A 16941-nucleotide genomic window follows, 5' to 3' on the forward strand; every position below is an offset into this window, starting at 1 on the left:
GGAAAAGTGAAATATGAAACCCATGGAAGATTTTTGAAATGCATCTAGGATAGGGAGAAGCAAACCTCTGACACCATCAGACAGAGTTACCTCATGCCAGTGCCAGGACATTAGCGTAGAGCTGCAACAGTGGAAGAAAGCAGTTGATCCTCCTGCCAGAGGTTTATGATATTGATTCAGATTATGCTGCATGATACATAAACTCCAACTACAGGGTTTTTGATGATGAGTTTCAGTTTAGGTTTTGGGCCTCTATATTTTCAATCTTTCTAGTGGCACTGACTGCACTTTTGAGCATTTTGTGTGTGCTTCATCTAGAATTGCAATTGTCAGGACGCAGCTAGGAAGATAGAGGGTGGGGAATAGCATCACTTTGGCCTAGCCAAGGGGTTAATGTCAAGACTTACTGGTTCTGTAAGTCTTTGACGCTACCTGCTAACTGGAAGTTGCAGTTCAATAAAGATGGACTACCACTATTCAAAAGCAGTAGAAGTTCTGTCAATGTTGGCTCATCTCTAAATGTAGATTACACCAGATCTCACTTCCTTGTTGCCTCTACTGTGGCTTTAGAATGCCTAAAAGTGTATCTGAGTTCTTGGGCCCATTCATTGAAGACCTTAGTTTGTTAGTTACATTTTGGAGAAAGATATCATGTTTTCTGATCTTGTTGTTATTGTAAGATGTACACAGGATAATACATTGTGTACCATTCAGTGTCTGAGAACAGGCTCTGTCCGGATGGTAACTCTATCTAAGCAAGATTTACTTATGTTACTTTTATTTGTGTGTATGAGTCTAATATGTCCAACTGTTGATTGTTCTCTTCATCGGATAATATTCTCCATGGTCATACACCCAAATGTCAAGCATGATATTTATACATGCGAAAGCAATCATTCTGCTATATCTACTGGTTGATTCATGTAATAAACTTTGAAGCTTTGGAGAACACTGTTGTTGTTGTACAGTGTTTTGTTGGTGTGTCTCATTGCTTCCCAGGCCTGCCTTTGAATCCTTTCCTCTCACTAGCCTAGCTTGTCGCTTAAGTGCCCAGGAATAAAGGACATATTCAGGCTGGATTCGCAAGCCTAGTGCAAGTGGTACTCATTCCCAAGGTGATGCAAGGAATTCTAGAGCTGTATTCGGAATACAAAGGGTAGCCTATTCATTTTCACGAAGGGCCACAATGGTTACTCTGGTTATGATAAATATTTTCAAGTGGGTGATTGGCAATGCAAAATGACCCCGAAGTCAATGCTAAATTAAGAACTGATGCAAACTTCAACAGCATGATTGATGAGAACCACCTCTTGAATCCCTGGTTGGCCTGGTGAAAATGCTGACAATGGTTCTATTAGACTACATGCATTTATGTTGTCTTGACTTGGAGTAACCAGGAAACATCTGTGTATTTGAGCAGATGTCTTGCAACTAGGTTGCCCAGTACAACAATAAAAGAGATTTCTATTAAATCCTCCCACTCAAAGCAATACTTGCTTCCCAGAGAAAGGTCTCTGTGGTTGGACTGAGTGTATAGAGTTTCAGGAGATTGCTCAGATTGTTATATCACTCAGATGACAGCCCAAGTTGTAGTTGGCCACACAGCTTCATAGATACTTTTAAGTGAAAAATAACAGGTGAAGTCAAACACACACACTTGTCTCTGGGCCCATAGATTAAACATCTGGTAAAACATATTTTTCCCCCCAGAACGTGGCTGCAAGACTGCTGACTGGCACTAGGAGGTGTGCTTGAGCACTACTCCAGTCCTGGCCTCCTTGCATTGGCTCCCTGTTCATTTTAGAGTTCAGTTTAAGGTTCTTAATGGACAGGCCCCTACTTATATCAGCATCATGTCTGTGGAACCAGTTGCCTCTTGATCTTAAAATGCTCCATCTTTGCCTTTAATTCTAGACTAAAACCCCACATTTTTCTCCAGCCCTCTTAGCTTCCTAACCTTCCCTCTATTGCTGTATCGTATGTCCCCTGCTGTTCTTTGGTTTTTGTTGTTGTTGTTGATAATGATATGTGTCTGTTTTGTTGTGGGTCTCATACTGTACTTATATGTTTACTATTATAATTAGTTTTGTTTAGTACAGAACTTTGATCAATGGAAGCTGTGTTCAAATGTGCTTATTTTACTAATTTACTTTGAATTAAACAACTGATTTGTGTTTGAGGTTGATTCCTGTGTTTGCATTGAACACTGAATAAGGGGATTGTGCTTGTGAGTTATTTATTCAACCTACAGGTGGCAACGTTGAGCCTAGAATGGCATCACTATTCTCCTCGCGTATCTTAACCTTTAATAACCTGTCGATTATTTTTAACTCCTGATATCTGTTTGAGCAAAATCAAAGGATCCTTCTCATATAGCCTATGTCATTTATCAAACGTAGCTTAGCCTCCGCAAAGCTACTGGGGATGTTCACTTGTTCAGCTCTCTCTCCTAGATGCTTGATAGGTTACAACCTATTTAGCTTATTGGTAACTTCAACATAGTCCAGCTGCTTTCAAATCTGTACCTAGATTTAAGCGAATGACCTCGGCATTTTAAATGATTTACAGTCCTTTGTGATAATACCACCGCAGCTTAGGTTATTAAACAGCTTGGTAGTTACGCTACTTTAGGGCAGTGTTGCTTTGGGTGTTGAATATAATAGTAATCCAATTGTATCGTAAATAATTTCGGACTGGTTGTTGTTGAGCAGTACTTAGGCGGTGGAGATGCTACAGAGGCGACCTGACGTCACAGACCGAGGGCTGGACACAACTTCAGTCCGCTTTGCCACTCTGTAACCGGGGGAGATGGCGCGTGCCCTTCCTTGAGAAACATAAACGGTATGTAGGCAATGATTGGCGTGTGACACCGAAATGTACACGTCTGACTGGCAGTGCATGTGTTTAATGCTCTAAACGAATTGTAGAGGCATCTGCAACCAGTTGACAATCCGCCAAAATTACCACCCCAAACGGAGCTGTATTTTTGGTGGTCTGCAGTAGCCTACCCTATAGCTGATTCTGCACGATCACCGAGGAGGGGAGGGGGGAGCACAGGGTTGGGTTTAGGACCGCGTAGCCTCTGCCTCTCCGTTTGTCCAGTACCGGGACGGTAAGGGGAAAGCCCGGGCACTCCTGGGCCATGGCAGCGGGAGGAGGATGCGGGGAGTCGGTGGACCAGTACAGGGCCGAGGTGGAACGCCTCACTCGGGAGCTCGCCGAGGCGAACCGGGAGAAGATCCGAGCGGCAGAATGCGGTCTGGTAGTGCTGGAGGAGAATCAGACGCTGAAGCAGCAGTACGCGGACCTGGAATCCGAGCAGGAGACGCTGAAGAGGGAGCTGGAGCAGTTGCAGGAGGTAAGTTGACAGCCCGAACACAGCCCTTGGTGATGGGATGGTGTCCAGGGTAATGCATCATCATCGTAGGCTGTGCGTCTCATGACCAGTGTTTTGGTGTTGTCATATGGCATTGTGGTCTAGACGATACACTCAGATGTCTGCATTCAGTTTATAAAGACAGTAGGCTATGTGTTTTGCTTTTTGAATTAGGTAGAGATAATGATAGGCTAAGTCATAGCCTATACAGTGGCCCTGATATTATGTAAACATGAAATGACAGTCTCTCTCTCTCTCTCTCTATCTGTGTGTGTGTGTGTGTGTGTGTATCTGTGTGTATCTGCTTGCCTATTAACTGAGGGGAGAGTAAACTCCTTCTCTGGGAGCACTGTGTGGGTTTGCTCTGCACTGATCCCACACAGTCGCTCTGACTCGGTTTTGTGGCAACACTCCAGGGCTTGGTTTTGGTTGGGGACGTCTGTCTGTCTGGGTGCGCAGGCGTCTGGGGCACTGCCCTGTATGCCCTGCTGAAGCACTGCCCCACTAATCTGAGGCAGCAGCCCAATTTCGGTCACTCTGTTAGTGGGCCAGTTGTCATCCTCGTCCAAATTACAGATCATTGAAGAAGCAGGCAATTTAAACACTCCCCCATGCCTGTCACACATTCACACTCACGCTCACACACACGCACACACACACACACTCGTACAAGTGGTTTCTGTCTCTTTTGCTCCGTCTATAAGTCTCGATACACACACACACACACAGCTATAAAGGGGCTGTGAGATGTAACCTGGGAGCTAAACTCTGCATTTGTGTGTGTGTGTGTGTGTGACTGTATTCATGTGAGAGTGTATTGATTCCGGTGTCACATTAAGCGTTTTCATGATGAAGCGCTGTCTGCGCTGTGCAGAAGCCAGGTAGTTGGGGACGATGATGCTGAAGCCAGGTCCTCTGCGCCTGTCTCTTTAGCATCAGCTGAGGCGTGGGGCCACTGCAATCCTCTCCACTGGTCATAAAAAAGCCCACATGCTGCTACTCGTGTCCTTTTCAACTTCACTTTAAATGTAAAGGTTTCTGTGTTGCGTACAGCATTAAGGGATCACTGGAGCAAAAGAAATCTGCCCATCTTTTAACCATCTATTATGCTCACTGTTTATTAATATTTCCATTCTTCTCTCTCAGTCCCTATCTAATCATTACGCCATCTAAGCATCAGTTCATGATTTTTTCTGGATGCCCTAGATACGTTTTTATTGAATTATCTCTGCAATGAATCTGTTGTACTGAAGAAAGCAGCAGTTATCATGTGAAAGTGCTCAACTGTGGTAAACAGTGTTGTCTAGTTAGTAGGTGTTCCCCCTTGGTTGTGATAATGGAACATCCCAGGCCATCGCACGCTGTGTCTGAGAATGCGGGGAATGTCATGAAAAATGAGGAATGCACACCCAAATAGAGCACCCAAATCTGGAGCCTTGATAAAGGCTGTGTGCCTAAACGCCGGTCATTAATAAATGTATCAAAAGATCAGACTGTGCGGCTACTCTGTTTTTAAAATACAGATAGTGTCAACAGAGCTTGAGTCTCCTCAGCAGCCATTGTGAAGATATTTACTTCCCTCTGTCTCATTTTCTCTTCCACCACTCCCCCTCTCCGTTTATCATTAACTTTTTCTCTCTTTTCACTCTTTCTCTTTTGTTTCCATTTGTCTTCTTTTCTTTCTCTCTCTCTCTCTATCCCCGTTTCACCATGAACAGCTGCTCCCTTCTCTCTTATTCGGCCTACATCCCCGATGGATTGTCCTTGTCTTGCTTCTTCATTGCCTTAAGGCCCAGTCGATACTGCACTTAGGCTGAAAGAGCCGTATTGATTAGCGGGTTCGTGTGGTCATGAGTGGCCCTCGGGTACGAGGGATCATGTGTGAGAGATTCCTCTCCCCGGCACCAGGTTGCAGTGACCCACCCCTGGCCCAGCTCTGGCAGCAGGGTGGCCCCAGAGGCAGAAGTCATCTTGGGACGTGTGTGGGCTCCACTGCCCTGTCATCAGCTGCTGGACGCAACCTCGTGTGGAAACAGCTGAGGCAAACACTCATAAATATTTTTGCACTGGCAGAGTTCAGCTGTAGAAAGGGCTCTGAACTCAGTCTCGGCCTGTTAGCTAGAGGTTGGGCATAAACAGTTAAAGAAGAGGACAGGCAGGAGCACAGAAGTTTTGACACGACCGGTTTCTCTATTTATATGAAAATGTTGGGAAACAGATTTTCCAAGATTGATATTACTACAGTAGCAGAGTTGATGTTGACGAGCTGAGTTTTACTGATATTTGTATGCATTTTACCTATTTATTCTATGTATTTATACATTTTCTTAATGCTATGGACCCTTTTGGTGTCTGAAATAAAGATTTGATTGATTGATTGATTGATGGAAAAACTGCAATTGTATTGACAACTGTGGTTTAACTGTGGAGTGTGGTCGCACTTCCTCCGACTGTCTTCTTCAGTGGACACTAAGTCATGCAGCTCTAAATGCTGGTTGGGACTCAACCACACCTCTGTTGGCATGTTTATTGCTATTTGCTCATCCATGGCTAAGTGTGTGTGTGATGTATACCAGCAGTCATGAAATAGTCACGATGGGAGAACATGCAGGTTGAGCAGCGCATGCTTATATATATATATATATATTTATTTATATATAGATATATGCATACACACAGGGCTATTTTTAGACTCATGTTCATCTGACAGTGCTCCCTGTTACCATGCAGCCCACAGTCAACCGATCTTGCCAGTGGAGATGCTGTGCGGTGTGTATGTTTGTGTGTGTGTGTGTGTGTGTGTGTGTGTGTGTGTGTGTATGGGTGTGTGGGTGTGTGTCTGTGCCCAGTGTTTCACACAGAATTTAATTCCATTTGTGGTGGTTGGTTTGCAGAATTAACTTGAATACAATAGTTTTTAACAAATTAGCACAGCGTGGTTATGATGCTAACCAGATTTAAGCACAATTTAGTACAACCTGGAAAATCATTGTGTGGTGGCCAATGTTGATATTGTGGTGGGCCGCCACAAATAAGTCAATGTATGGGAAACACTGGTGTCTGTGTGTCTGAGTGTGTACTTGATGTGTGTGTGTGTGTGTGTGTGTGTGTGTGTGTGTGTGTGTGTGTGTGTGTGTGTGTGTGTGTTCAACCATGACTCAGGACTCTCAACAGTATGTGCTCCATGATGTTTGTTCAGGTCATGTCTTGGCAGCATTCCCCTGTTTACAACACAATAAAGGACACACATTGTCTGGTTACTACACTCTTATAAAACCTTTATAAGGGCTGCCTGCCACAGAGAGCAGCTGTGGAGTAGGACGAGCAGCCACCCCCAAGGACCCAGGGGCTGTAGTGCTGTCATGCCCACACTGAGAGCTGCCCAGCTGGTTCAATGCCCCGTAGGGACCGTCCCAGATTGCAGTGTCCACTGGAACTAACTGGACACTCATCTGGATTAAGTCTGAGCTGGGGTGGGTTCAGAGGTATAAGTATAAGTATATATACTCTTTTGATCCCGTGAGGGAAATTTGGTCTCTGCATTTATCCCAATCCGTGAATTAGTGAAACACACTCAGCACACAGTGAACACACAGTGAGGTGAAGCACACACTAATCCCGGCGCAGTGAGCTGCCTGCAACAACAGCGGCGCTCGGGGAGCAGTGAGGGGTTAGGTGCCTTGCTCAAGGGCACTTCAGCCATTCCTACTGGTTGGGGTTCGAACCGGCAACCCTCCGGTTACAAGTCCGAAGCGCTAACCAGTAGGCCACGGCTGCCCCAGAATGGTAGCTGAATGTTGGCTGGGGCTGGACCACAAGTGAGGATCGCATCTGAAACCCCTTGATGGGTCGGTTCAGATCAGATTAAGTCTGACAAAAATGAATATGAAAAGATGGCCGTATCCATATCTAACTGCGTTGTGTTTGAGCGGCTGCTCGATTCAGCCCTGCACCTGCCTGGACACGAACCCATAACCTGGATCACTCAACATACTTACTGAGCAGTTATCGTACCAGCCGGCTACTGTTACACCCACCCTCCTAAACCTCACTCCCATCCAGTGATCCAGACCACAGCACCAATGTAGTAGCCAGTGTTGGGTTTGACCAACCACATGCTTCATCCCTGCAACTGCCCAGACTCTAAGCCGTGACCTGCAGCACTTGAGATGGAAGGCAAGTGCACTAGCAAGGGAGCTAAAAACCCATAGGTGCTAGCATCTTTTACTAGCACGTACGTCTCTTAAGGAGCTAAAAACCCATAGGTGCTAGCATCTCTTACTAACACGTCTCTTAAGGAGTCGGGTGGGATGATCAGTCATACTCACTGCGCAGCTTTCATGCCAGCTGGGTACTGTACATGTTTAGCACCTGGCCCTGGAAAGAGACGGTGCTTGATTGTTGTGAGGGATTTTAATGGCAGTATTCTAACTTTTATTTCAAATCATGTTTATTTGTTTTTGTCACTGTTGTTGTCAGCCAGGAGAAGGGGAAACCTCAGGACAAGAGAGGAAGTGCCCTCCCAACCACATCTGTGGTTTACACAGCATATATAATTTGTAGAAAAGTGTTGTATCCACTGTTTAGTTTTTGGATGACTAGAATTACAATGTCAGTCCAAGAGAAAGTGAGGGAGTGTATGTGTGTTTGTGTGTGTGTGTGGGGGGGGGAGGGTTAAGATTGCGTTGTGGGCGAGCAGAGCCGCTGTGGACCAGCCAGTTGTGGACCAGCCAGTCGCTTGTTTTGAATTCAAGCTGGTGATCAAAGGGGAGCCTTGATGTTGAGCATTTCAATAGAGTCTGATTCATGTTAGCCTTCTGGCGAGTGGTCAGCATGGATACCCCCTGACCCCCCCCCCACTCTGGTTTATTTTTGTTTATGCGGTTTATTTTTGTTTATGCGTGTTTGGTTTGATCCTATCACTCTCTGTCCCACTCACACTGTCCTAGCGGTATTCTACCTAATTCTACCTATAATTCTCTTGCTCTGTTAGCCTTAGCTGATGCTCTCTGTAAAGTGTAGCCTATATTGCATGTGAGTTGGCTCAATGTCTCCTTGAAATGTTTTTGACCTCTGATGGCTTTTCTTGATTTATATTCTAGTCGGGTTGGTAGGCTACTGTGTGTGTGTGTGTGTGTGTGTGTGTGTTAGCGTGCGTGCGTGCCGTGCATGTGTCAGAGATGGATGGAAATTAGCACAGCCACCAGCCGAATGCTGGTATGAAAGTAGCTGGTAGATTTCAGACACAAAATAATGTGTTACTATTGAGTGGCTGGTGAATTTGACCATTTATTTGTCAGTGCCTGGTAGATGTTCATATTTTAAAAAGTTAATATCCACTCCTGGTGTGTATGTTCGCATGTTCGTGTGTGTGTGTGCGTGTATGTGTGTGTGTGTGTATGTGTGTGTGTGTGTGTGTGTGTGTGTGTCTGTGTGTCTGTGTCTGTGTGTGTGTGTGTGTGTGTGTGTGTGTGTGTGTGTGTCTGTGTGTGTGTAGTGTGTGTGGTGTGTGTGTGTGTGTGTGTGTGCCATGCATGAGTCCATTGTACTGTCTGTCTACATCATGTGTTTGAAAAGTAACATATCAAACCATCTATATTTTTGATTTGTATATGGTAACAAACCCTACATTTGCCACATGTTATTGTAAATATCTAAGACTTATTGTCATGTCTGGAGGAAGCTAGAAATGGTGATAAATATTTACTGTCAGCTTATGAATATATATATAGTATATATATAGCCAGCATTCTCAGCCAGCATTCTCAGAGAAGTATGCTTCCCCCGAGTGTTGTGGTCAGATTACCTTTCCTTGCAAAAAAATTTGAGATGGTTAGATTTAGTCTGTTATAGTCCTATAAGGACTGCTATGATAAGCGAGCAGAAGTCATTTTTTTATTTTTGTGTTTGTGTGTGTGTGTGTGTGTCAGAAAGGGCTGGAACAAGGCCTGCTGTAAATAGGTTTTCTATATACGTACATTTAGAGCATAAAACATGTTCTTACGCAGTACCTGTCAGATGGTCCACTGGGATACCGGAGCTGAATGTGCATCTTGGTGCTGCCTCCTTCAGCATGAATTATGGATCTTTCAGCACCTGCTGAAAGTCATTCAACTGCACTGAAGGACATAAACTCATATGGACAGGAGAGAGAGGGAGAGGGAGAGAGAGAGAGAGAGAAAGAGAGAGAGAGAGAGAGAGAGAGAGGGAGAAGGAAGTGAAGGTGTCCTTTAGAACATTTACAGTATCCATCTGTGATGACATCAGCATTTCCAGGCAAATTAACCTTACACCTCAGCCTGACATACACTCTACACACACAAGCTGTTGAATACACATCCAACTTTAGCTCCTGTCACATGAATTCACTCAAATGTGCGGCGTGTTAACATGAAGGAAATTACCCTTCATATCATAGAAGAAGCAATTCTCTGAAATGAGTCTACAGGGGACTGGTTAGAGTCATGTCATTAGGGTTGGGTATCGTTATCGGGTTTTATCCAATACCGGTGCTAAATCGATACTTTTGAAACGGTGCCGGTGTCGAAACGGTGCCTGAACCGGTACTTTGTTTTAAATTAAAATGGTCTAAAGCATGAATTGCTTTTTTTTTTTATTGATAAGGCAAATTTGAACATGAAATTGAACTGTTATATTCGATTTACTATCAGTATCTCATTGCTCCTACGAATAATACATTTAAATGTTAAAACAGCTTGCCATGCATGCACACACAATGGTAAGCTCTGCTATTTCAAGTTTACCCAGTGTAGGCGGTTTGCCATAAGGTATGTTAAAACCGCTTGCCATAAAACTGCCAGGTCATGGACAACGGCATTTGCAAGCAAGCTAATCTAACAGGGACTCTACTTTCCAGTTAATTCAGTGTGTTCCCAAATGCTTCAAGAAATTTCATGTCTTAACCCATAACACGCAGTAGTTTTGAACATGTTAGGCTACATGTCGATGTTGAAGTGTTTAGATTCCCAGCGCTAGCCTAGTAGGCATTTTAACTGCAACTATGGCTATGCGCTAACACCAGTCAGCTGAGTTTAATTAGCGATAACGTACGGAGATGGTTTTGTAGCCTCTTTGACAGTTCAGTGACATGAGTGACACCGAAATGAGGCACCGAAATCCATGTTGTTATTCGATGCAGTTACGTCGAACCGTGTTTCGGTGCCCAACCCTACATGTCATGCATAACAAGTTCATTGTCCTTTCATTTTCATAAGACAAATAGGTTAATAAGTTCAGGTCACACACATCTTATTTTACAGTTCCAGTGGTTGGACCTGTGCACTCACACACTGAACAGAGATGCTTTATGCCCTCAAGTCAAATGTGTAGTACACTGCAAACGTTTTTCTGGAGTCAGAACTACAAATGTGTAGTACACTGCAAAAGTAATCTTTTCTGGAGTCAGAGCTCTTCCTCTGTTTAAAATTAACAGATCAAGGTCAAAGATGTGATTTCATTATTTGTGTGTGTTTGTGTTTGTGAGAGTGTGTGTGTGCCTGTGTGTGTGTATAGGTATATACAGTATATATTGTAATGCTAAAGTGACATGACACCAAAAGTAACTTTTAGATGAATCCAGCCTTGGTCATGAAGCAGGTTTTGTAGAAGAGGCAGGGTGTGTCGAAGTGACCTCATCTACTCCTGGAGCTGCTGACTTGGCTTTGTCTGGGAAGATGTGTGTGTGTCTTTGGAATGGTGACAGAGGGGCTAGAGCGCCTAGTGTGTGTGTGTGTGTGTGTGTGTGTGTGTGTGTGTGTGTGTGTGTGTGTGAGAGAGAGAGAGAGAGAGAGAGAGATTGTGTGTCTGTGCCTCCTGCACGTTGGGAATGTTGACAAAAAGACTAGAGAGAAGTGTGTGCGCATGGATTAGTAGCATGGACAAAGATGATTGCCCTAAGGACACAGCCTCTGTGTCCATGACAACTGAAGCTGCAAATGTGCTGTTCTGGCCAGTGCAGCAGGTGAACACTTCAGTCTTCTGTACCTCCTTGCTTGTTTCTCTTTCCTCCTCTCCTTCTCTCCTTCCACTCCCCTCTCTCTGTCTGTAGTTTCTTTACTGCAGTCTTTTGTTCTGCTCCTCCTATTGTTCCCCTCTCTGCCATAGATGATGTTGGAAGAGTGGACCTGCCCCGTAGACTGGTATTACATTCTAGCCCATTTCAGCCAATGTGTGGAAAGCACAGACTAATACTGCCAATATTTCTCTTGCTGCTGTCAATACTGCTGTTACATGTGATGTGACTGCCTTTTTGAATTTGTTTTTAATATCTGTTTTTTTTATCTGTTTTTAATATCTATTTTTTTATATCTGTGATGTAAATAACTGGAATGGTAAAAACCTAAATGCTACATAAGTCTAGCAGTCGTACAAATGTGAGTAAGAAAGCAGTAAATGCCTCTTTGTTTTGGCTTCTTTCTCTCCCTCCTGTCTTTGATGCTCACCGGTTGAGACTGCTGTGTCCGTTTTTACTCGAGGATGCGTTTTGTTTTCTAATGTGGCGTGCTTTCTAATAAAATAAAAAAAACAGGTGGATAAGAGAAGAGGAGAAGAGGGGAGTGGAGAAAAGAGGGGATCAGAAAGAAAAACAAGAAAGATTCCCACACCAAATGGCTATTTCATGCATCCATCAATCATTTGGGTGCTTAATGCCTTGCAGAAATAAGTGCCTTATTTACATTTTCTACATGCACATCTGCAGTGCAGGCAGTGGTGATGGGACACAGGAGGACCAAAAGAGGTGACGAGGATGTGACATGAGGGAAATGGGGGAGGAGGGGACGCACTGCAGCAGAGGCCACTGCACATGATGAACAAAAAAAGAGAGGGAGGAATAATGGAAGAGGTGGAGAGAAAGAGAAAGAGAGCTTGAAGGAATGCCAAACTGATAGAAACAGAAAGACGTGTTCCTAGACAGGGAGAGAGAGAGAGAGAAAGAGAGGGGGGTAGGGAGAGAGAGAAAGAGAGAGAGAGGGGGGTAGGGAGAGAGAAAGAGAGAGAGGGTATTGTTGTGCTCTTCTGTTCTGCTTCTCTCCCTAAGTCAGTGGGCCCAGGAATCAGGAGTGTGTGTGTGTGTGTGCGCGCAGACATGTACGTAGTGCACCTGCTGAGTCACACAGGACTCTCTGTCTATCCTGGAATCTGCAGAGGGCCTGAGGTATGTGTGGCTGCTCCAGGGTAGCTTTGATGGTTGCCAGTTATCGCGTGTGTGTGTGTGTCTGTCTGTCTGTCTGTCTGCCTGTCTGTCTGTCTCTCTCTGTGTGTATGTATTTGTGTGTCTGTGTCTGTGTCTCTTTGCTCTGCAGTTGAAGTAGCTAAAGTATTGGATCTCATTGCCTGCAGGTTTTAGTATTGATCTGAGATCTACCGATGTGGAGAGACAAACTTATGGCTCACAAAAATGTGTGTGTGTGTGTGTGTGTGTGTGTGTGTGTGTGTGTATTTCTGCACATGCCTGAGTGATCTCTGCTTTGATCCTTTGAACTTTTTCCATCCCTCTGCACATAAGCTTAGTTCCCCCAGACTGCAGCCTTCCTTATTACAGGAACTCACTCTGGACTACCTGCAGCATTGGCCTGGTCTGCACCTCTGCTAGCTACTGCAGCATAGCCACTGGTCTATAATAATCAGTGTTCATCAGTGAATACAGCCCACTGTCACATTTACACACACACACACACACACACACACACACACAGGAGAACAATTCTCCAGTTTCATCCATTTTTAATTATCTGAAATTGAGCTAAGGACTTGAAAAGCACAGATCTTCACACACACACACACACACACGCATAAACACACACACACACACTCAGTGGGGTTCCTTGTTGTGTTAAATGAAGTGTACAGCATGACACTACTTAACCCAGGACTGTGATTGGGCCATGTCCTGTGCCTCCCCCACTGCTTTGGGAGTTAATGTGTGTCATAGCTTAACAAACCAAGAATGTGCGCCATTGTGTATCAAGAATGTATGTCATAATGCAAAACATTATTCTGTTTCAAAACTTAATTAGGCATAATGAAAGCATAATAAATGTAGGCAGGTTGGATTATGAACATATCATTGCTCATATATTACAGATGTACAGAACACAGTTTGTGTCGGAACCGTCTATCAATACCTAAAGAATTGGATCTATTTAGCAGCATTTTCTTTAGAGCTCTACTGTGTCAATGGACTTTGTGTGTGTGTGTGTGTGTGTGTATTAAAGTATGTCAGTCAATTGCGTTGTATAGTAGTAACCCCTTTGTTCCTACTACTAAGGCCCAAGGGCACAATCCACACATGTACATCACTGGCCTACTCCTCTGCCCTGCTGGTGATGTGATCCAGAGCGCTACTGAATGGCACTGATCTTCACTTGACCTGACCTCCATGCTGCTGAGGGGCCCCATCCTCCTGTCTGAGCCCACACGTCCTTGCTCCTGACTGGGCTTGGATGGTGCGCTGAGCCCCCTTGAGGATGGGGGTGGTGGTGATGGTGGTTGTAATGGGGGGTCGGGGGGGGGGGGGGGGGGGGTAGCTAATGACTCGCTTTGTTTATGTGAGCCAGACCAGAGTTCCCTGTTATGACCTGATTTACTATGGAGAGAGAGAGGGAGAGAGAGTGTGAAAGAGAGAGGGGGAGAAAAAAGAGAGAGAGGGATGGAGGGAGAGAAAGAGAGAAAAGAGAGAGGGAGAGAGATTGAGAGAGAGAGAAAGAGAGACAGAGGGATAGAGGAAGAGAGATTGAGAGAGCGAGAGAGAGAGAGGAAGAGAGGAATGGAAGCAGGTAATAGTGCTATAATTCATAGCTGGTGGTCATCTATCAGACCCACATAGAAGGAGAAAGTGATGAACTAGAATCAGAGGGGAGAAGGAGAGTTCCAGACCTTACTTGGAAAGTTCCAATTTGGGACAAGAGTGTAGCCACTATTATAAGTGGTCAAAAATAATTATGAAAAGGACATGTAAAAATATGACTTCATTTTCTTGCTAAATCCTTCTGGGATTATGTGAACTGAATTGATTAGAATTGAATGTGTAGGGATAAAATCCACTTACAAGAGACCGTGTTTTAGGGGAATTATCTTCAGTAATAGTATTCCTCTTTATGTACCTTTCTGTCATATATATATATATGACAGACATTAGAGTGCCGTGTCTGTCCTGTGTGGAAGACCCTGGTGTAGCGGTGACTCTCTGTAGATATCCCAGAAACACCTGCAGGAAATCTCTCAGCAAATGGAAATTTAATTCCTGCTCGTTCTGTCACTCTAATCCCTAATCTTCCCAGCAGGGGTGATAAGGCTTCATGTAGCCATCACCATCAGTGCAGGCCGAGAGAGGACACATTTAGTATTCAGATCCCTCTTTTTTTGGTGTTACTGTTTATATTTTTCAATTCTTATATAAATCTAATATAAAGGTTTCTATTATTATTTTAATTGGTTCTAATCTTTTAATTAATGTCTGGTACATTGTGATTTTTATTCACTTTTATTATCATTGTTATGTTATGTTTGTACTACTGTATATCTGGGATGATTGTGCTATATTTGCGGTTTCACCCGGCACCTGACAGTGCTATAAAGAAGATTTGTTTTATTTGCGTGTCTGCAGTGTGTTTCTAATCTAGTCCTCATCTGACAAATCGTACCTCCGAGGGTCTCTGCCGTGAGGATTTGTAAGCCTTACTTACGCTGATTTATAATTCAACATAGGAGCTAAATCCCCACATAAAAGCCCATGAGAATCACATATGGTGCATTATAAATTTAATCACAATGCATTATAGATCTGAATGTTTTTAGCTCCTCTAAAAAAATATTGGAAGGTAATGAAGTAGGGTCTTATTTTTTAGACTTTTGTGTTGATGTCAGGATAAATAAAAACACCCACATACTCACACACAACTTGTTTGTATAAAGACCCTAAAACAAAGTCTACCCAACTGGCTGTCACTTCTGACACTGGCTGTCAGAAGTGAAAACAAAGAAATGACAGATGGAAGACAAAGGTCTTTATGTCATGGAACACATGACAGTTCTGTGTGGCCCGTTGCCATTGACAACCTGCTCAGCCTGTCCAGCGGCCACCTGCAACAAAAGCATAGTGGACTAGCGATGGCTGCAGGAAGGTGACTAAGGAGACTGGTGACTGAGAGCATGTGCTAGCACTGTGGGTGTGTGGTCCAGGCACAGTTGGTCACTGTGGAGAATGGATTGCCCTAGTCATTACATGTGACTACATCCCCGATGTCTCACCCTGTCCCTATCTACCCCACAACTCTGCCTCTTGAAGTAGATGGACCCCTGTGTTTTTGAACAAGGTTTTGTTCTGTGGTTCTTTATGTTAAAGGAATTATCCGGAGTAAAATGCACTTTAGATCAATTTACGGATGATTGGGAGTACATACGTTGAGTTGACATCAAAATCATGTCATTCGGATGTGTTTTGAGAAAGTTCGATTTTACCGTTTTTAGTCAAAACTCGTTAGCCTGGAAGTGACCAGGGCAAGCCATTTCGCCGCTACAAAACGCTACTTTTATACCTCTTCTACAGTTCCAAACAACATTACACCTACGTGGTAGTGAGTAGAGGGTCCCTAAAGCCAAACCGAAGTATCCCGAGGTCTTTATGTGGTCGGATAGAGAGTCCCGAATGAATTTCATCAAGCCAGTACCTTTCCGGAAATGTTGCTGCTGCTGCAGCTGGCGTCTTTAGGGGAAAGTCTGTAGGAGTCGATTGCCGAGTGTGGAGTAACACGCTCTGGAAATTCACAATTTCGTCGCCGTTTTTAAAAAAAAAAAAAAAACATAGTCCAGTCCATACAACTTCATTTCAATTTCGAAAGAAATACTGGACTATGTCGAAACGAAATTGTGAATTTCCAGAGCGTGTTAATCCACACTCGGTATTCGACTTGCCCTGGTCACTTCCAGGCTAACGAGTTTTGACTAAAAACGGTAAAATCGAACTTTCTCAAAACACATCCGAATGACATGATTTTGATGTCAACTCAACGTATGTACTCCCAATCATCCGTAAATTGATCTGATAATGATAACTGATAATTCCTTTAATTGGACATTTCCCTGAGCCCCTCATGTGTTGCCAGTGGACTGGAATGTCTTGTATGATTTAAAGTTAAAAGTTGACTGGTATTTTGCACACGCTTGTATCCAAAGTGACGCAGATTCGCAACAGCGGATTCAGGAATGGAACTCAGACCAAGGCAGACTTTACTACTGCTCTTACATCTCAACACAGACAGGGCGCGCTGTCAGTGGTGCCAGAGATGAGGCCATTTAAAGGCAGGCTAGGTACTACTTAGGTCCTGTAATTTATGTTTTTGCACATCATTTGCAATGCGTCTTGTACAGCATTTGCACTGTATCTTATACAGTGACAGGTATACAGCTCTATTGATGTTGTCTTAATGGCCTCAAGTAAAAACCATGTGAAAACCCATGTATTCAGTCTGTCTTCTCTGTGGAAGTCATTAGCTGTAGTGACACCTTCTGTTTGATCTGAAGCCAGGACTGCCAATGTTGGTGGC

The 16941-nt window shown here is 43.9% G+C and overlaps 1 protein-coding gene across 3 annotated transcripts in view; it reads left to right on the forward strand.

The window, feature by feature from the left end:
• Window positions 1-2739: 2739 nt before the first annotated feature.
• bicd1a (bicaudal D homolog 1a) overlaps window positions 2740-16941 on the forward strand; it is a 61643-nt gene continuing 47441 nt past the window's right edge. For all 3 annotated transcript variants that reach the window (XM_042111389.1, XM_042111390.1, XM_042111388.1), the window contains exon 1: window positions 2740-3358. In XM_042111389.1, coding sequence (XP_041967323.1) covers window positions 3143-3358 — 216 coding nt within the window. In that variant the 5' untranslated portion in view covers window positions 2740-3142. The remainder of the gene's footprint in view (window positions 3359-16941) is intronic.

The sequence above is a fragment of the Alosa sapidissima genome, chromosome 11 (assembly GCF_018492685.1).
Source record: "Alosa sapidissima isolate fAloSap1 chromosome 11, fAloSap1.pri, whole genome shotgun sequence".
NCBI lineage: Eukaryota > Metazoa > Chordata > Actinopteri > Clupeiformes > Clupeidae > Alosa > Alosa sapidissima.